The following is a 22,522-nucleotide window of genomic DNA, read 5'->3' as shown; positions in this document are numbered from 1 at the left end:
CCCATAAACAGAAGTGCAGCCTCCCGCTTGAAAGTCACAGACAACTGACAGCATCCGTGGCGAAGGTTTCGCCCGGCTCCCGCGTGGCGGAAGCACTATACAGCGAGGAAAACTCACATGGCCACTTTACCCGCACTGGCAACTTTACACTTCCTTCCCCTATACAACGCCAAAGTATTTTTAAATTCAATTTGAATTCTATGATTTGTAGTAGTGGTAGAAGAAGCAATGCAATAACAACTAATAATAATAATAAGTTTCTATGACTCTGCGCCCCCCCCCGAGAAAAATCCTGCGGGCGCCCTTGAATTAATCAATGAATTAAGAGATAATAAAAATCAAAAGTGAACTTAACTTAATTTCTCAGCACTGCTTGTAGTCACGTGCGTGGTGACCGAATCCCAGAAAGAAATGAATTGTATGTTTATCTTGGCTGCATCGTGTGACACGAACTCCTGCGAAGAGGAGGCATTCGCGTGTGAATTGCCCTGCCACATGCTCCACGATGAAAAAATCCGCCTCTCCACACTCGGCTGACCATGGTGAAAATCGGCGTTAATTGTCCGTCGGCTTCTCTGGCAACGCTTCCTGGACGTCAGGCATTCCATGTCCAGTTCCTTGGCTGTTCCTGGTCCAAATTCCCCTGCAATTTGTGGTTATGGCCACGTCCGTTTTGTTTTCCTCCACGTACGCAGAAATTGGCGTTGAGAATTCTCGACCTGTTTCTATCGATGTTCGTCTTCAAATGTCCTCCAGCAAGATTGCGCAAAAATTGTGGCACCCCGACGTTCTCTACAATGTACAATGTACAACGACCTTCGTGGCGGACAGAGATAATAAAAATATTGCATTTTATATATTTTAGAGAATCAGTAAAAATAATAAGTCAGAATACTCGCATATTTGTGCGAAATAAGCCAAGCGACAGCATGAAACCGCTCGAAATAAGCAAGAGATTCGCTAATCTTAGCGCATCGAAATGAGGCCCCAGTACTTCCCCTCGCGCCGAAACCTCCCGCGAAGTTTCCTATTGAAGGCAATGGTGTTCGTCGGCCCAGCTCATCGCAGAATGGTGCGAATCTCTCAGGTCTCTGCCGGTGCCAAGAACAGCCGAACGCTTCCGAACAGGCAGACAGGTTCAACGACCTGTACTTTCCCTCACTCTTGAAGGTCTGGGTCATAACAGGCCCTATTTTCAGCCCCCATCCCCATGTTTACAGCCACGGCAGGGTTTGTCCGGAATCATCAAGATTCTTCCGAGTGTCCAGTGGCGTGCTCAAGGAGGAGTGGTGAGAATCATAATTTTGTTTAGGCTCAATATTCTTAAAAAAAAAAAAAGAAGAAAGAAAAGGCAGGAAGAGATGGCAAAATGAGGACTTCAGGAATGACTACTAAACAGTACATGTAAACCCCCCCGCCCTCTTCGAAAATCCTGGGGGCACCACTCGAATGTCTGCTATTTCCACTTGTTAACAGAACTAATATGCTGCAGATGGTTGGAACAACAAAATAAATAGGTGGCTTGTTCTGGCCTGTCGCAAGAGCCAAGCAGAAGACACCAACATCATGTACATGCAGATGGAACTTAATGTAGAAGGTCAGAAAAGGAAGAAGCGCGACATTAAAATCGAGGAGAGAATTGGGAATTGTATTCGCACATATGAGGAAACTGGTGACTTCAAAAGGTGGTCTGTTGGCTCTAGCCCATGTTCAAAAACTTGATTGAGCCAAATTCCCATTCCAAAATATCAATATTTCACATAATTCTCTTCTAAGAGGTATTGTACGGGTGTTAAGTCACCCTTCAATTTGATAGAAGATTTAAAATGTACCCGCACTTTCACTTCTGTGTTCATCGCAATTGTCCACCTACCGGCAGAAAAACAACGCTAAATAACAAAAATCCTAGAAATGCACACTGAAGGTTAACAAACTGTGATCTAGATGTTGATCTTGCCGTTGGATTCTCAATGTCTGTTCCTTTTTTTTTTTTTTTTTTTTTTTTTTTTTTTTTTTTTTTTTTTTTTGAAGGGGGTAGAATGGTAAAGGCAGATACAGTCCAGCCAAGGGAAACGACACTAGCTGGAAAGTGCGATTCCAAACGCGAGAGGGGAAGCAGGTAGGACAGTCGTGAAACTACCCTGTGGCATTTTGCTTGCATGGGTTCGCTTGTTGGCTTTATTACTGCTTGCTGTGTTTGTGATGTCTCTTACAATTCGTAACAAACCGTTTCGAAGTGGAACAAAGAAAACTGTGTCGTTTTAATCCCTGTTGTATATTCTACAAAACGCCCTCGATATAATACACAATGTCACAAACCATTCAGTTACTGTATTTTCTTTATTATATTTATAATATATACTATGTGTAACACACTGTTATTAGGAAGGGTGAATACTATTCTGAATTACTGCTGTCTACATTTGTGCAAATTATAATATTTCCTAAGGAGATCAATTTAATTGAATGATCTAAAGTAAAGTTACTGGTTTACAATTTTACAAACAAGTTTATCTACTAATGTGACGTGTTGAATACTTTCCTGATATATTCTGTTTGATACGGATGGCTATTTTTTCCATTCCTGTACCCTTACATAATTCGTAAACATCTCTACGTATTTTGGCGGATGTTAGTACGTTTGAAACTTCATTGTTGTTTCCACAGCAGACCATTTTCACCGAACCCGCTTCCTGACCCAAGTGCCGTCACCCCTATTTTGCCAATGAACACATCCACTTGGCGCATGCGCACTTCTGTCCATGGTCTCAGCTAAGGCAGCCAGACAGCGTTCCTCAGGAGACATTTTACGTCTCTCGTTTTCGAGGCACTACACGATATTGCATTTTCACGAGACGAGACAAATCCAACTCTAGTCTCGTCTCCTCCCATCGGCAACACTAGATATTTTATAGCTGCGATCCAAGGGTGGGGTAGGATACACTATAAAATATTTCGTAATTCCCATTTCTAATCTTTGTTTTAAAAGTTGCCCACAGACAAAAATTGTAGTGGGGTTTATTTTAATGGAGATGTATTTGTATTTCCCGATTTTTTTTTACTGCGTTCATTTCAAAAATTTGAGTGGGTTGTAGCCCCATCCGCTACCTCCTGCGTACGCCATTCCGGCGATGGAATACACAAAAGAGGCAAGAACGGGAGGAAGCGTTTCTGTCTGAAAAAGACAACACTTCTTTATTTGAGAGCCACAAGAAATTTTAGGAGCAATGTGAGAAATTGGGAGGAAAAAGTACAATTTTGAATCTTTTTCCGATTTTCAAAAAAAAAACCAAAAACTCAAATAACGAAAAACTATTTTACATTCAAAATACTCTACGATTGTAGTATAGCTTAGTAGTTTTCCATGATTAGTGCAGTTAATGCCCCTAACAATAACGTTGCTATAATATATGAGGTCACAAATTGCGAAAATGCATTTTTAATGTATGCCTGTACACTCTACCAATTGGGAAATTCGTGATTGCCAAGGGGCACACCCTAACTGAGAGATAGAATGGGCATAAGAGGCCCCTTCCTCTAGCCACTGAAGAATCCAATGCGCCCCTGAGCTCTGGGTTTCTTCTTGCCTTCCTTGCCTCATTTTGCTTATCTTCCCAGTGAGCATGCTATGACTCCAGGGGTCCCGGGTTCGAATCTCAGTCTGGGTATGGCTGTTCTTCGTCAATTTCTCATTTAGTGCAAGCTTATACGCTAAAGACATATTGAATACAGTTAAGTGCAGAGAAAACACTGAAAACCCTTATTGAACTTAATATTCCAAATTCCAGATTACTGTTATGAATATGTGAGCGTATGTGTTTTGTTCTATGGTCGTGAGTATAGGTTAAACTTTTATTCTTTGTAATTTTATATTTTTCTTTCATTGTTTCAATATTACCCTTTTTATGTAATGGTTTAAATTATCTAATTTTCATGTACTAAAATTTCGATGTAAACATGGTTGAGTGGTAGAAAAAGGCTACAAAGCCTTAACATCGCTATGATAAACAAGTCGTAATAACTAACTAAAACTTACTCTCTAGCCTTCTTAAACCCGAAGGTTCATGGCTGCAGCAATACAGGCCTTCCATCTGTCCCTATCTTGAGCAAGTTCTATATACTCTTCTCCATCCCTACCGATTTCCTTTAGGTCCATCTCAACTTTGTCCCTCCATCTTCGTCTTGGCCTTCCTACTGGTCTCTTACCATCAGGTTTCCCAACAAGAATCCTGTAAACTCCTCTTTCCTCTCCCATTCGTGCCACATGGCCTGCCCACTTAAGTCTTCTTGATTTAATCATTCTAATAATATCTGAACATGAATACAAATTATGCAGTTCTAAATTATGTTGTCTCCTCATCCCTTTTAGGTCCAAATATTTTCCTAAGGATTTTATTTTCAAATACTCTCAATTTATGTTCCTCTTTCAATGTAAGGGACCAAGTTTCACACCCATCGGTAAAATATATGCAAATACAGTTATTAAAATCACACCTCTTTATACTATACTGTCTCATCATTGTCTGTAATTTGCAAAACAAGTCGTAATAAATATATACATTTCATCATATCATCAATCATTTATATCGTCGCGATTAGCCAAGTGGAAGAAAGGAGACGCTAAGCAACAATCGAATCAAATCGCGAACTCAACCGTTTACAGCTGTAGGTAGGAGTTTTAAAGTGTAACCTTCATATTGAACTTAACGTGTCAGCATTTCTATGCAGAAAACAGACAAGAAACAAATAAAAGAAACATGGAATAACCTTTACGAATCAACACTAGCTGCGGAGAAAAATATTTTTTTGTAATATGCCATAAATCACCCAAGACAAGTGACGTCCGTTAGGTCCTTATTATCAAGAGCCTCGAAAGAGTTATAAAGCCATATTGCTTGAAGACTGAGCAAAAAACAAAATTGCGAAGCTGGTTGGGAGGGTAAAGGATTATAGGCTGATGGAAGCTAGTTTTTTTTCTTTCTTTTTGTGAGAAAAAGAGTTTATCACATCATAAAGCGAGAATTGCAGTTTTCAAACTGAAGGTGCATTTTATTACCCGACAAGTACGTCCCGCACTGTGGAGTTTTACCAGGTCCACGAAGGAGACTAACGGAATAAGACCTGGCTACATTGACAAGGTAAGTGTCGAACTGACCATCTTCATTCATCGACCTTGGTTTATTTATTCCTTGTTTTGGATGGCGAAATTAAGGCACAAGCCTTTTCTTCCACTTAACCATCTCTATTATACACTTTATAAATTGATTTTTATAGCTAACTGTTTGTGAATGTATATAAAACCCAAAAACCTTAAGATACCAAATAATGAAATATATAAAAACTAAGAACATTAATATACCAAAAAAAAAGAAGAAAAAAGAAAAACACGCACAAAAACATGAAAAATAAAAACAAAAATAGATACACACTAAGGAAAGTAAAAAAAACACGTAAAAGATAAACACGAACCTAAAAACATACTCAAATCACAGAAAAAGTCGCTGGCTGTTGGTCCTACAAGTTAACACGAGGGTTTAATTTTATTTCCCTGTTTTCTGTACTGGTAAGTTGACTCCAGAATATGATTGGGGCAGTTGAATGGGGCAGACGATTTAAAGGAAAGAAAGGCAGAAAGCAGAGGATGATAAAGAGAGAGAAAACTATAAACATAATTGATTTTTCAGCCCAGTTTATGCACAGAAAGGATAATCGAGACTGGACCTATAGTTTAAAGTTGAACACGAACCAGCCTACGTAAGGTAAAGTACCCGTGCGGTGTGGGAGTAGGGCCCCACACATTCTCGATCTGTGACAGTTTGGAGGTGACGAGATCAGCACCATGCTCCGGCCGCCTTCATCCTAAAGGATTGCCCCCAGGTACACATTGTTTACGGCTGGGTGAGCTCCGGAGCCGCTTCATTCAGGGACACGGCCGGAAAAAAATCCGACCTTCCCCGAGAATCGAACCAGAGTCTCCCACTTGGCAGTCAGACACCCTACCTGCGCATGTGTATTCTTTGCAAATATCCATTCAGCAATTCCATCATATCATGGCTCCGGTACCCCTTTCTACACCCTCGATTTCAGGCACATTTCAAATATTTTCGTAAAAATATTTAGTTCCTCATAACAAACAGTGTTTACAAATAGCGCGGAAGTTAATTTTTAGATCTACGTGCTACGAAACTTACGTTTTTTATGAAATTAAAATTCATTGGGTAACGTCAGAGCTTCTATGATGGCGGATGATGGATTCATGTCACAGGCGCACGTCTGATTTTTTCTTTTTCTTCTTATGATTGACTTGTGCAATGGGAACATTTGCGATTGCGATATGTTGTTTGTGTGTTATATTGGCGGATTGAACATTTCAGACATTGGATTTCATTTATGCGACTTCAGAAATTGGAATTAATTATTTATTTTTGGCAACTGTAGGCCGTAAAGGGGAGGGTTGTATTTTCTAAATGACTTGTGGGATGGGATAATTTGCGACTTCTTATTTTTATGATGGGAAGGGAGTGAAGGGTGGTATTCTGTGCAAAAGGACAACACGGACTTTCAACTAAGGAGTTACTTCATTTTTGGACATTAAAATTTAATTTCGACCCACAATTCAGTGCCTGGCCTTGGTAAAAAGACGTAAGTTACCTTCTTAGGTTTAATTGTAGCCTTCATTTTTTGTATCTTCATGTGTCAATGCGGAAAACAGTGAGAAACAGTGTTGGGGCAGATGACTCCGGCCAATTTCTAACATGCCTCTAAAAGGGACTCTATAGATAAAGGCGGGGCCGCGGTAGCAGTAGGGGGCGGAAAGTCAATTACCCCAGGGGCGGAGCCCGGAATCGGTGGGAAATTTGGACACAACAATTTCAAACGACAATATCTCAACTTTCAACACCTGTACAGTCGTAAATACTTCTTTCTGCTCTCCAATTTTTTTTATTCACAATTAGGATCACATAATCTTCATAAAGAAAAAAAAAAATGAAAATTCGAGGGCGTAAAATAGGGTACCCGACCCCATATCATCACTCATTCTAGTCGTCGCGATTAGCCAAACGTGGCAGAAAAGCTATGTAAAGTAATCTTCAATCAAAGCCCCCGTTTCTGTCCTCCCGTCTCTAACGCCCTAACGTTGCCTCTTGTAACACATCTGTGTCCTCATTGTGCTATTGTACTGTTTGATAGTTTGATATCGGGCATGGTTGAACAGACACTATGAAGCTGCTACTGTTGTAACCTCCAAATGCTTCGTACCGTAAAAAAGCACCTGAGGTTGGTTGTACAGCATGTTCGACCCTGTCTTTGGCTAGTGACGCGTAACATTCTTCTACTTTCACGGCCATCATCTCTCTCCATATCGCGTCTCTTCACTTTCACATGGCGAGCGAACTGGTTGTCTAATTAAGAACATATATCTTCCTCTTGGTTTCTCTTTTCGCCTTCTTTTGGCCTACATCTTACCCTGGATCATTCATTTAAACATATTTAGGATATTTTAACAAATTTTTAACGTAACCATACCATTAGATTCTTATGGACAATTTCCTTCAACTTTCAAGGATTTTTCTTGAACCAGCTGTGCGAAAGTTAATAACAAAATACCAGGTGTACCAGAAGTCTTTCCCTGATTACAAACTTTATATTTCGTATACTACGAATAGCCCAATTTTGCATTTTTTGTAATTTATTAGTGTTATTTGTTAATCGCATCCAGTACAGAGGAACATAATAAATATGTATGTTAATAATTCACACACACATGTATGTATGTATGTGTGCGTGTGTAAATTAAGATTTTCTTCCTTCTTCGCCCTGCTACTACAGAGCATTCCCTGACATTCGCTACGAGACTCAGCGGCAAGCGGCCCGGCATCAGCGCTTGTCTTTACCGGTAAACGGGGTCCGCGACAGTCGCACGCTACAGTCTGTTTCTTTCGCTATCCCTGCCTTCGCTCTCTTTCCCTTTCTGTTGACGTTGCAGACTGACGCCAGTATAATCCTCCCTCGGAAGTTGTGTTGAAGATTGTTGGCTTAATATGTCACCACAAAAGTTTACATTACAACAAAGGATTTATCTTGTCGAGTGTTACTTCGGAGAGAGGAATTGTGGAGAAGTGCGACGACGTTTTGTAACGAAATTTCCTGGTGTTCCCGTTCCACATAGGACCACTATATTAAACCTTGAAAGAAAAATGGGAAATCTAAAAAATAAAGTATACAAAGACAATCCGCACACCATCCGTGAGTTAAAAGAGAGTATTGTACGAGAATTACAGTAGACGAACTTGCACGTGTAAATGACAATTTCCTTCGGAGATGCCAGGAATGTGTTGCAGCAGAGGGACATCATTTTCAACACCTTCTGTAGTCAAGGTTAGTACACAATATGAAAACTGTAATTTTAATAGCCGACTCTACCGACTGTCGCGGACCCCGTTCACCGGGAGAGACAAGCGCTGAGGCCGGTCCGCTTGCCGCCGAGTCTCGTAGCGAATGTCAGGGAATGCTCTGTAGCTACCACGTAGATACTGTTGAAACTAAGAGGTTCTCCAAGTTCCAACGCAGAAAAGTTCATACCTTGCAAGTTTTCGAATGGAGCAATTATCACACTGGAATTCCCATTGGAAGAATTCTGACCACAAGCAATTAAGCCTTAATAACAACGTTGCCGCAACAACTAACACGTCTGTTGAAAAGTGTATGGTCAGGAAAAAAGAGGAGAAAACCATCTTCAGGTAATGCGATGTTAATTATGTGTAATCTTTGTTCAGCTATTACCGTATAAGACAAAAACTTCCGCCTTTTTCTGGGTACCGAGTACTATTTGGGAGGCCCAAAGGGTCTGCCTTCAACCGGTTTGCCACGGACTATGGAAAGCCATAAATTATGGCGCCGAACAGATATTCCATTAATCTGTTTTCTGAAGTTGAGTTTTTACCAACCCTTCCCTGACTTACCGTTGTTGACTGGGCACGTCTTATTTTGTGAAGAAAATGCTGTTACGAGATGGACTTCCAGGTTCATTAGTTGGATTGATCTACTCCCTGTCTTCTTGTAAACCACGTGATCAACAATAAATTTCCAGGTTTTTTTACGCCTTCCTAAAGAAAAACTCTCCGGAAGAAAAGACGACAGCACCTTGTGTTTCGAACATTTTCATCACCACTTGCCCATCTGCGTGGCGGAATGGTTAGAACAACGGGCAACGATGTCCTGGGTCCCGGATTTGAATCCCGGGCTGGGCGTGGGTGTTTTTGTGAGTGTCCTCATAAGTTTTATCATCGCTCATTCTTATCTTCGCGAATAGATAAGACTGGAAGGAAAGTGGCGTATGTAAAATAACCTAATTCAATCAATATTTTCATCACTGAGGTGTGTGTGTGTGTGTGTGTGTGTGCGGGGGGAGGACTTTCGGTTAGCACCCAAATGTTAGTCTCTCTTCCACGTAGTAACGTCCTCTTACCTTCCTCTTTCCATTTTGCCTTCCTGGTCATCTCTTGCTTCCCTTGCCTTACTTGCCTCCTCTTGCTTACCTTGCCTTCCTTTGCTTATCTTGCCTCCTCTTGCCTTCCTGGTCTCCTCTTGCTTACCTTGCCTTCCTTGCCTCCGTTTGCTTATCTTGTCTTCCTGGTCTCCTTTTGCTTATCTTGCCTCCTCTTGCCTTCCTTGCCTCCTTTTGCTTATCTTGCCTCCTCTTGCCTTCCTTGCCTCTTTTTGCTTATCTTGCCTCCTTTTGCTTATCTTGCCTCCTCTTGCCTTCCTTGCCTCTTTTTGCTTATCTTGCCTCCTTTTGCTTATCTTGCCTCCTCTTGCCTTCCTTGCCTCCTTTTGCTTATCTTGCCTCCTCTTGCCTTCCTTGCCTCCTTTTGCTTATCTTGTCTTCCTGGTCTCCTTTTGCTTATCTTGTCTTCCTGGTCTCCTTTTGCTTATCTTGCCTCCTCTTGCCTTCCTTGCCTCTTTTTGCTTATCTTGCCTCCTTTTGCTTATCTTGCCTCCTCTTGCCTTCCTTGCCTCCTTTTGCTTATCTTGCCTCCTCTTGCCTTCCTGGTCTCCTTTTGCTTATCTTGCCTCCTCTTGCCTTCCTTGCCTCCTTTTGCTTATCTTGCCTCCTCTTGCCTTCCTGGTCTCCTTTTGCTTATCTTGCCTCCTCTTGCCTTCCTGGTCTCCTTTTGCTTATCTTGCCTCCTCTTGCCTTCCTGGTCTCCTTTTGCTTATCTTGCCTCCTCTTGCCTTCCTTGCCTCCTTTTGCTTATCTTGCCTCCTCTTGCCTTCCTGGTCTCCTTTTGCTTATCTTGCCTCCTCTTGCCTTCCTGGTCTCCTTTTGCTTATCTTGGCTCCTCTTGCCTTCCTTGCCTCCTTTTGCTTATCTTGCCTCCTCTTGCCTTCCTGGTCTCCTTTTGCTTATCTTGCCTCCTCTTGCCTTCCTTGCCTCTTTTTGCTTATCTTGTCTTCCTGGTCTCCTTTTGCTTATCTTGCCTCCTCTTGCCTTCCTTGCCTCTTTTTGCTTTTGCCTCCTCTTGCCTTCCTGGTCTCCTTTTGCTTATCTTGCCTCCTCTTGCCTTCCTTGCCTCTTTTTGCTTATCTTGTCTTCCTGGTCTCCTTTTGCTTATCTTGCCTCCTCTTGCCTTCCTTGCCTCTTTTTGCATTCCTGGTGTCTTGCTTACCTTGCCTCTTTCTGCTTATCTTGCCTTCCTGGTCTACTCTTGCCTTCCTTGCCTCCTTTTCTCTTCCTGTTTACCTCTTGCTTACCTTGCCTCCTTTTACTTACCTTGTCTCCTCTTGCCATCCTTGCCTCCTTTTGCTTACCTTGCCTTCCTGGTCTCCTCTTGCCTCACCTGTCTCCTCTTGCTTACTTTGCCTGCTCTTGCCTTCCATGCCTTTGCCGAGATTCGCACCCTTGGCCCCTATAGTCGTAGCGCACCGTGCTAACCATTCCGCCATAGAGATCGGCCACTATGGTTAGGACCAAACACAGGAGGATGAGTTAATCACTATGCTGCAAGAGCCCTGTAATAAGTTACTCTATAATAAGAGATATTAGTACTGCTATATTCTTTTTTAAAGTAGGGATCAGGACAAAGCTCTACAGGGAAGATTAACTTGCAGTTGCGTTGCACAATGCAGTTTATGCTGAAGATACTATCTTTCTGACGAGAAATTCCAGTTCACGGGTGCAGTAAAATGTCCATAAAGAGAGGCGCTATTAACTTAAAGACCATTCTTTTACTTGGAAGGACGGCGCTTCCCGCGACAGTTAATTCCACAGTGGATCAGGTTCTTCCACCTGAGTGTTTCGCCTTTTTCGTTTCGTTGCCTCCTTTTTCTGCCTGCATTCCGGCACGAATCAATCAAGGCAATTTACCCCATTCGGTCATTAAAGCATAACAGCTGCTTCTGAGCTACAAACGGACATTGACACTGTCGTGGCGCCGGTCTCCGTGATGTAGTGGTTAGCATCACGGGCTCTGACGGGTGCGGTGGTTGTCGAGCGGGAAATTGACATCGTTAAAAACAGCGGAAAGCTTGTTATTTTTATTGTTGATAACAGAAATAATGTTCAATTAGTTAGTATACGAACGAATAACGAATGTAATAACTGCAAGAAAGTAAGGAAATTTTGCAAAGGTCACACAGTGAAAAAATGTTATTTGAAATATACTAAATACATTAAAAGTTACTATTATTACGTAATAATGAGGCATAATTTAACTTACAAAGTAATGTTCCAACTATCTCTGGAGGAGGCGAACGGAAACACGTCTCTGCGCAAGTAGTGAAGCGAGACTTCTCCACCAATGAACACGTGAGAGGAACGGGATTGCGCGGAGGGGGGAAAGCAACTGCAGTTACCAGCCTTACCAAAAGCGTGTACTGTTTCGCTTTCCTCCCCTTCTCTGGCGCTATGCGCGGTCTTGCTCCAGACAGGCTGGACAGGGTACAGGAGGGTTTCACGATGTCGTCATCACAGTGTCTGAATTTAACCCAGTATTTTGCCAAAGAAACTCTGTGTGGATTGCTATCGTACGCAGACTTTTATTTTCGGAAAGAGCTAGAATTCTAAAAGCGCATTACTGTTTTCTTACTTCGATTTAAAAGTTGTTCGAAGTCAATAATGGTAGTGAGGATAATTTACTACTTTCGTTTTTACAGAGTATTTTATTGCTTTCATTGAGAATTTTGAATTGTCTCAATTTCTAGAAAGGCTGTAGCCCCATCAACTCCCTGAGTACGCCCGTGCTGTGCATCATCAATTTTGACACTTGCACATGGAAGAAATAACTGACCTTATAAATGCAGTGTCTCCCGGAATAGTGTTTACACTCTTTGAACGTCAATAACAGGAACACTTCCTTGTGTATACCATAAAGTTATACATGTTCAAAATGACCACAGTAATACATTATGTGCAATCTGAACAGATCGATAAACAGCAGAAACTGATTCTGCGGGAAGGGAAGCGTAGGTTGTCTCAATTGCATGTCTCTTGTCATTCAGTGTCTCTGGCTTTGTGGCGTACACAGCATTCATCACAGTTCCCCACAGGTAGTAATTTAACCATGTTAAATCAGGAGATCTGGAGCTGTGACGGGACTAAAAACAAAAGAAGGCTTATGTGCTCTCACACATGCTCAACATAGGGATTGCAGCTTCAAATGCAAGATGTCCAGTCAAGTAATATTTAATGGTTTCTCTGTTATTAAAGTTCAAACAGTGTAAACATTATTTCGGGGCACTCTGTATTGCATTATATCGACCTATGCTTCATTCACATCATCTTGATTAAACACCACAGTGCCAAACAGGATACTGCTGTTTCTGAAACAAAACTGACTGCTATGTCCGTGATCTGAACTTGAAGTGCACGACAAGCGTCTTTTTTGCAAGAAACTACGGCAATGCAAAACCTTATTTGCGTGTATAACAATCAGTTGTTAGTCTGAATGCGTGCTCCTTCAATTTCACGAACTGTTGCTCCACTTTTTCAACCATGAACCTTTGCTCTCTCGTTTCAAGACAAGGTTTTCACAAAGATGGAATGAAGACGTTGTTGAATGTTGTCGTGTGGACAAACAATTAATCTTATTAGCAGCTAAGCTGTCGCAACGAAGCTCGCATTAACAGGTGTTACATAGTCTATTGTGTTTCCTCGCAGAAATTATAACTTTCTTTATGGAAACTCGCTCACAGTGTTGCAAAACCAGATCGTATAAAAGAGCTAAGTGATCCAAAATTACTTTCAAGGAGCTAGATTTTCGAAGACGATAAGGGATTCCTGGGGATCAATATTATATCGTCATGGTGCTAGAAAAAAATGGCTGGGGAGACAAGTGGGGGGGGGGGGGGCACATTGAAGCCAATGTGCCTCTAGATATCACTGTAAATTGCATATTCAAGGCAAAGGCAAATTCTTTCTTGATCTGTTGGATCCAGGGTCAGAGATGGCTCCGTATGGGCAGGATGGACGCAGGGGAGGGCTCAGGGGGCTGAAGCCCCTCTCCAAATCCTACAAAAATCTAATTTAAATCGTGTGTAGTGGTAATTAATTTCACTTACTTAGAAGGATTAGACATCTTGTACAATAAGTTGTAATATACTGAGAATTCATCTTCAGGGCTTCTACTCCCACACGTTTTCGCCTTTAGATGGCGGCTGCTAATAAGGGATGACTCCCCTCCGAAATATTAATCTAGCTACGGGTCTGGATGGACGCATGATTTTATACTTCTTGAGCTCTCATATTTATCTCAACTATAGGCGTCGACTTTGGGGGTGGGGTGTGAGAGCAGACACTTTCTGCCCCCCCCCAAAAAAATACGTAGGGGAACACATTTTATACATATTTTCATACATAAAATATTGTATATGCCAACCTTGCACCCCCAAAATGTATCGTTAAGTTGGCACCTCTGATCTGAACTGTATTAGATATCATGAAGAACGTACTTTTTATACGAATTTATTGACAGATTAATACTAAAAGGGCTAGATTTGGAGCTAAATTTGACCTCGTGGAGCTAAAAAGCTCCATGGAGCATTCCCAAATTCGAAGTCAAGTGTGTGAAAGAGCCAGATCTCGCTCCAAAATAGCTAAATTGGCAACACTGCCGGTTCAAGAAAATTTATAAGTGTTGCAACGTGTTTGGGCGGGAATGTACAGTACCTGAACGTTAAGTTTTAATTTACATTGTTTAGCTAACAATGCCTCGACGTGGCTGTACCAGAACAGGTGACTACCACGAGAACAGGGCAAAAAATATCCCAAGAAATTCCTCAGATGTAGCAATGCGTCAAAATACTAACATGTGGTGAGGCTTGAACTGTGAAACATCGCAGCTGCTTCATTATTTTCTTGGAAACATTACTTTACCGTGTACCTGTGGCAGCTGTCGTCTTCAACAACAGTCTTTTAAGTGCCCTGAGAGCGGTGTCAGAATATATTTAGTGTGAAGAGGCTATTCAAACTTAAATTGGCTGTTTTGAAGCTTACTTTTGATGTAATGTTCCTCTTTCACTTCAAAACGCTTGTTTCTGCTAAGGATCTGCTCAAATAGTCTATACTAACGCCAACATTTCTGAAATGCGAACTACAGGCTTGCCCGTGACGTCAACAAGCGACACTAGCGCCACTGCTTCCAGACCAGGGTTTCAAATACAGTGGATGTGTAATTGGGAGCAACAAATGTGACAACACTGTACCAATGCTTAGATTCATTTCGGTCCGATAAGTTTACCTCTGTTCTTTCATTGTTTGACTTGAAGAATGTTACATTACGATTTCGTCTAAATCAAAATTACATTAACTTTCGTCTTTTGTATTCTTTAATTTGTCAAAATGATTAATAACTCTTATTTCACATTCTTTTGTAGCAAGTTTTTCGTGACTAGAAGGGTGTAAACGTTGACCTGCACTGAACTGAAGGCACTTGAATGTTAACGAGACTCTGGCGTCAGGATCCATCTCTTTGCTGCTTGTTTTATCGTTCACATGTGTTTGTGATTGTCCCTTTATGTTATCATTCATCCACATCGTCACGATTAGCCAAAAGTGGAAGAAAAGCGACAAACTAAATCACAGTCGCAATGGAGACTAGAGGCGAGTTCGAGGGTTTTCATGTTGAGAGGGGGGACCGAGAAACTCAAAACTAGAAACTCTCGTTCACGAGACGAGACTAGTGTCTTTTGTTCCAAATTCCGTTTTTTACTTAAATTTAGAGTAATTTACTACTAATTTACTTCGCGTACAAAACCACTTTTTAACGCAGATGTAGAAAACTAATTTTCTTGCGTAAATTAGTATCATGAAAAGTACTTTCATTATTTTACATTTTGAACTTAATTTTCTTACATATTTCAGCACAAAAATCATTATTTTCTGAACATTATTTATTCGGAAGGAAAGTTTTTTAAAGTCTTTGTTTTCTGCCACTGCCAATTGCCATACATAACAATAAAAATCGCAAAAAAAGTTTTAATTTTTGTTTTATTCTAGATTTTTACGTACTTTACTTTTTATATGTATTTTATGCATTTTTACGCGTCATGTAGAAAACGTTCCGAACGCATTGACCCAGCTCATCGCGTCGATGGTACAGTGGGATCCATGAGTATTACCGTGCAAATTGTCCATCACCATGTTCACAATGCACAAAATCCCCCCCCCCCCCCCACAATAGACGACTGTACTTTGAGGTTTGAGTTTCGCTGCTTCTGTGTGATGTGTGTTGCCTGACTTTAGGGGTTGTCACATTATTCACATTTAAAGTTCTATATGGGCTCTTTCTGTCGCACTTTTGCCTAAAAACAATGTCTGCCACATATCCCCAGAGACAAAGAATCCAATTCGGTTGTGCCAGGTGACTTTCGGGGCCAAGGAATCGCGCCAGCAAGTCAAGTCCATCTTCCCGGAAAGCGTTCGTTCAAAACACAACGAACGATGATGACGAACCTTACAAAAGTGATGAATATTGATGAACTGAAAGCCAGAATACACAACGTGATAGCCACAGTGGATGTCGGTATGCTGATCCTACTGTGGGAAGAAACCTATTATCATCTTGACATTCTCCGTGTGACACAAGGGACACATATAGAAGTGTACTGATACAGGACATAAAGCTTTTTGAGTTCATCTATCTGTCATTGCCACCTGTTTATTTGTATTTTCGTTGTTCTAGGATTTATTAATAATAGAAATGTGTCGGACACTTTGTGTGTATACCGTGTATATACAAATATAAGTAGGCATTTGTGATAAAATAAACAAATTATTTTATGAACCAAAACACACGAAGAAGAATTATTTATTAAGGAACTAACGAAAACTTCAAACCGTAGAACAAAATGGTTACAAGAAGAAAGCTATACATGCATGAAGAACGAAAAACAGATATGGCATTACTTGCCCGACATATACATATGTCACAGAATCTTGCAGTAGAAAAGAAACAGACTACTGCCTGGTCACAGTTGCCAGCTCAAAGTAAATCTTTACAAAGTTACTAAAGCAAATATCTCCTACAAGAATAATGATCACAAACGTTTAATTGCCAGAAAAGGAAATAGGGTGAAGGCAGAAATTCAAAGCGTAATTATTCTGTACTGAAACGAAACATTCGTTGACATAAAGTAAACCAGTACATAGAACTCCAATATGGAACAAGGGTGTATAATTAAGGAAAGATAGAAAATTTTGAGCGAATGTCGCACATTTTGAGAAAAATCAGCCTTTCCTTAACTAGAAACATTACTGCCACGGAGCATATTTATATACTTAACCTTGTTACATATCTACAGAAAAAATTAAATTAGTTCAAGAATGAAGCAAAAACACTATGCACCCGGAAACATACACTTTTTACTAGTATTGCACTTGTCAAACCTGTTTCAATGTACCGGTTTAAATTGCTGAAAAAATGTTATTTCCGTTACATTCCATATGCCACACACACAATCCCGAGAAGGAACGTCTAAATAAACCATAAATGTACGCCACAGATATGGATACTGCACTTTGCAATGGTTGTGGTTTACCGCGTTAGTTAACTACCAGCGAGCATCGTTTTCAACTCTTGTTTCATTTTGTTGTCGTTTAATTGTGATCGGTGTTGTGTGTGAAAGCACAGAGCTTTACCGACCGCAAAAATGCCTTTTACTGCTATTACATCCATAATTATAGTGATTTGCGGTTGGTGTGTGCAAAAGAAGGGTACCGAATGCCACCTGGCGTACAACAGCTGAATGTATTTGAACATCTTCACTAAAAGAACATGAAGGAAGAGAAAGAGACATATGACTAATATGTGGGCACATTTTTAAAGCGTTCCAAGATTGCTACATACAGGTCAGTCCATCAGGTAGTTAAATACTCGAAACTTGTCCACTGCAGGGAGATTGGAGAGGTTTCAGTAATAAATGTGAACTTTAAATTAAAGCCATTCAATAAATAATCAAAGCTGCATGAATGTATACCAGCTTTGAAATCTATGAATATTTGTTTTACAAATAAAGACCAATGAATGTACGTGTAATATGTGTGGGTGCTAGGAAATTAGAGAAAAATGTTGGTCTTTGGCAGTGGTCGCGATTAAGGGCACTTGCCCCCACTTTTTGCCACTTTTGATTTCGCATTATGCTAAACTTTATCTACCAGGGGAAAATAAACTGACCTTGCCCCCCCTAGTTTGGAACCCAAATCGTCGCCACTGGTCTTTGGAAAACCTATGACGTATGTAGATGCATTTGTTTCAGTTTGTTTTCAAGTCACTTTATGCACAGAAAGGCTAATCGGTACTGGGCCTACAGCTTAAATTTAGAAGCGAAGCATTATGTACCTCCGCAGGTTATCGAACTCGGGATTCCTTACTACAAGGCGACGACGTTACCACTATGCCATCGGGGAGGCAATATATACATGAGAACAATATACTGATAAATCCATAAACAGAAATTTGCTTCTATGCTGATGTAAGCTAACCAAAATTGAATCTACAGTTTAAAGCGGAATTCGAATCACTAACAAATACCCACGGGACCAGGGTGCGAAATCCTGGGGGGACGGGGGATTTCCCCCCAACCAACAATCTTGGCCTCAAAAATCCCCCCACCAAAAATTTCCGGGGGGAGAGATTTTGTTACAACAAACAAAAGATAAGCAATTACTTTTAATTTCAAATATACTGTACTAATAATAATATCGAATACATACACAAATTAGTGTAGTTGTGAGTGTTCAATGCTTTTTCTCTCTCAAGAGATCATTAACAAATCTACATCAATTCGCACAATAAAACAAGAATGCAAAACAATAATAACTATGAAATCTCATTGATTTATATTAACATAAAGCAAAAACTAAATAAAAACTTGCACATAATAAAACCACTTCAACTATTTCATAATTTATTAACAACTTTAACCAGTTATACCGCGTTTGTTACAACCTGTCCCGGTTCCCGCGCTAGGCGATCGCTGGCTTCTCTCCGTGCTGGGGAGAGTCAAAGCCAGGCAGCCAATTAAAATACGCAACGTCGGAACAGCGCCTACGTAAGCGCCTCTCTTCTGGCTTCCATTCGCTCCTCGCTGCCCAGCAGACGATTTTTTCCTCGTTTCTCATTGGCACCGAAACTGTCGAGCGCTCCCTAGCGCGGGAAACGGGACAGGTTCTACCAAACGCGGTATAGTAAACGAAGTAGTCTTTCACTTTATATCTGATATATATAAAAGTGACAATTTTTTGTGTAATTAATAATAATAATAATATATTTTTAATTTAGTAATGTATTTGTACCTTTAATAATATTATAAATATGTATATCGTATATGGGGGGAAGGGGAGGGGGTTTGTAGATTAATATATTCCCCCCCCCCCCAGTCTAAAATGATTTCACACCCTGCACGGGACGCTCAATAATTAATGATAAGCGACTTAAACGTTGCAGTATTACTGACCTGTTCATTAAGGCTGTATTGTTAATGTACAAATGTTCATTTCATTATAGTAATATACTAATGCACTTCTGTATAAAACATCTTGACGGAGTTCTGATTAAGATTTCAAAAGCGTAACCTGGAAACCGATTCTGTAGGACAACAATACAAACACAAGTAATAAGCCAGAAAAATAATGCGTGTACAATAGTCGTACATATAGTTCTCGTAAGATCACACATAATCTTTATTGAGTTGTGAAAAACAAGATACTTTGTTTTAAAAATTACAGTTAAAGTACTCAGAATTAGTGGAATCACTTACTTGTGTGGATACGAACTGAATTTATTTTGAAGTTCTGAATGCATGGATAGAGGGTCTATTTATACTTCTTGGTTTGACTTTAAATGTCCGAATATGCAACAGTACAGTCCCGTGCGAATTAATCGGAACAAGATATTTTTATGCATGATAAGAGCCTCAAACTTGACTATAGTTTCATGATGATGAATCTATGACAAATCGTGTAATACAAATTATATAACAGAAAGAAGAACATATTAGCTATTAAGAAAAATTACGAATATGTAATTTATTGTTTCTGAATAGTGTAATTGGTGAATTAGGGTATAAGTACAAAAAATACATAACGTGTGTAGTTATTGTCGTATTTCAATTAATTCGCACGGGAATTCGCCCACTAATAAATGTATGAACGTTGAGAAAATATTTCAAATAAGGTAGGCCAATCATATATGAGGTCTACAGTCCCGTGCGAATTAATTGAAATACGACAATAACTACACACGTTATGTATTTTTTGTACTTACACCCTAATTCACCAATTACACTATTCAGAAACAATAAATTACATATTCGTAATATTTCTTAATAGCTAATATGTTCTTCTTTCTGTTATATAATTTGTATTACACGATTTGTCATAGATTCATCATCATGAAACCATAGTCAAGTTTGAGTCTCTATCATGCATAAAAATATATTGTTCCGATTAATTCGCACGGGACTGTAGGTGCATGCAAATAGATTTGAGGTTTTTTTCACCTTAGCCTCTCGCACCACTGTATTCTTGTAATAAAAGTTGTCCATAACGAAATCCACACTCGAAATAGCAGTGGCAACTAGGATGACCAACTTTCGGCATTGAATTTATGGGCGATTACAGGAGATTTAGTCGCGACTAATTTTCATTATTCTTAGCGGCGCGGTATCGGTACAGCAAATGTTTATGGAATGGATAATATTAAACAAAATAATTAATTTGCATTTTGTATAATATACAGATCAAGACAGAGAATAACAATTTACAAATTTGCAAGATATGACGTCACTTCCATCCGCCAAAGCTTAAGCGTGCAAGATCTTGAGTTGACTTGAAGTTTTGTGTGGCTCCCCGAACTCTGAATGACTTGAAATTTCGTGATTTTGATTACTAATGAAATATACGGGAGAAATAGTGTCGAGGCGGGAGGATCCAAGAAAAATAGCTCTATTAACCCTGGGATCAAACTGTGGGGTCAATTCTAACCCCATTAAGCGCCACATTTTTCGAATTTTTGTCAACAACATATACGACAGCCAGTGACTTTGCCAAAAAGGGTATTAGGTGTCAGGTACTGGTGTGAAATATGAAGATTTTTTTTTTGTTTCCTGTGAATTCTTGGCTGTTTTTGTTAGTGGGGTCGAATTTTACCCCAGTGTCTGATTTGTGTGAGGAAAGTTCTTTATACTGATTAATGTAAGAAAGCATGTTTTGTAACATTGCGTTGTTTAATAGTGCTTGACTATTTTTTTCTATTTCAGTGTGATGCGTGAAAAATATAATGTAATGCAACAGTTATCAATTGGTGTCATTTACTGACATTTCTGAGCAATCTTAAAGTTTTCATTTTCTTCCCTTATGTATTTTTTGGTTATTTCCTATATAACTATGTAAATGGAAGGTTCAATATGTTAATGTATGTACCTTAGGTTGTGAAAAATATACTGTAATGCAACAGCTATCAATTGGTGTCATTTACTGAAAAAAATATACAAAAGTTAACTTAAAAACAATTAGGGGTCAAACTTGACCCCACAGTCTGATTTACATTATAAAAATACAGAGTCTTGAGTTAAGGGAGATCCCGGGAAATACGGGAGAGTTGGTCACCCTGGTGGCAACAAATAATTACTACTCAAATAGATAAGCATGCACAAAAGTATAGCCATTTTGAACAATATGATTGTGCAAATTCCTTACTCGAGTTTGAAAAGAACCACCTAATGCGCATGTGTCTCATCGCAGTACAACATGAACATTCCGGAACGTGACAAAACACCATGAACAAAATTATGACACAGTTATGTTTGTCTATGCCGAATGTATTCTTTGTTCTCATTATTTCCCAATCTATTTCTTTCCAGATGAAAGCGAAAGGTGATACGAAGAGCTCGAGGACACAACCCCGTCTGCTGCCGTGATGTGAACAAGGGGGTGCAGAAAAGCCTCCACACCAGACAGTAACCATGGCGCAGATTGTGGGATTCCTTGTCCTCCTGCTTTGGCGCTTTGTGGCTGCCGATCACCCGATTGTCACCATCAACAGACACCACAAGGGAGACCTCTTCTACACTGGAGGTAAGCAATGACCCTAAATCTTTTCCACAGGTTGTAGATCAATTCAAAGTTCTTCTGCACGCAATTCTTCCATTAGGAAATAGAATGCATTGCTTTAAATTCTGTCTGTAAATTCCTTCCAGGTAGCACCATGAAAGAAACTAGCATCTCTGGGGATGACGCCATATTGAATTACACAGGGCTGGAACAACGGATACAGCAACAAATTTGTATATCATACAGGTCCTTTAATTCACTTGGCATTATACAGTAATTAAATAAGTTTGCTCACTGTTAAAATACACAAAAGCCCACATCCAATAGGCTAGCTGAAAAATGTTCTTCCGGCTGCCGCGAGCCGACATGCACCATGCCGCTGTGTTAGAATATCACGCTCCCAGAATTCCGCATTCTTGCAAGAAGCTCCCAGCGGGAGTAAAATAAAAACAAATGAGGAGCGGAAAGCAATACTATACAATCTTCAACAAATTCATTACGAAAATAGTTTTCTTGTTTGTATCATAACAATTGCCCAAAACACACAGTACAAAAGTTTCGTAATGTCACATCATTGTTGTTAAGCTACCCGAAGCTTGACATTCATTACTAAGAGTTCAAATGCTTAAAAAAATGTCATGTTAAAAAATATACACGGGAGAGTCACTACAAAAGTTCGAAAGACTGTAAACAGCTAAAATTTACATGAGGTATCGACTGTCATTTACGAAACGACATTAAGGTTGCAACACTGATAAAGTCAGCTTCACAACACCATTTTTGTCATTTTAAAAATGGCGTCTCCTGCATACACATGCACCAGCAAAGAGCAGTAATTTCTTGCCCTCTGGAAGCTTAAAACTTATGTAAATTCTTTGTCAAATGAAAATTGAATATGTCTATGCATGCTTACCGCACCATCAAGTTTAGAAATACATGAGGAAGTTCGAAAATGGCCTCAGTCCGCACGCA

General features: G+C 40.0%; 1 protein-coding gene across 3 annotated transcripts in view; it reads left to right on the top strand.

Annotated features, from left to right (window-relative positions):
• Window positions 1–22,522, top strand: part of sha (shavenoid) — a 509,126-nt gene that overhangs the window by 341,988 nt on the left and 144,616 nt on the right. For all 3 annotated transcript variants that reach the window (XM_083115602.1, XM_083115603.1, XM_083115601.1), the window contains exon 4: window positions 21,361–21,574. In XM_083115602.1, coding sequence (XP_082971728.1) covers window positions 21,463–21,574 — 112 coding nt within the window. In that variant the 5' untranslated portion in view covers window positions 21,361–21,462. The remainder of the gene's footprint in view (window positions 1–21,360; window positions 21,575–22,522) is intronic.

Source organism: Lepisma saccharinum, chromosome 30, assembly GCF_977018435.1.
Source record: "Lepisma saccharinum chromosome 30, izLepSacc3.1, whole genome shotgun sequence".
NCBI classification, from domain to species: Eukaryota; Metazoa; Arthropoda; class Insecta; order Zygentoma; family Lepismatidae; genus Lepisma; species Lepisma saccharinum.
This window is presented reverse-complemented; position numbering and strand designations above follow the sequence as displayed.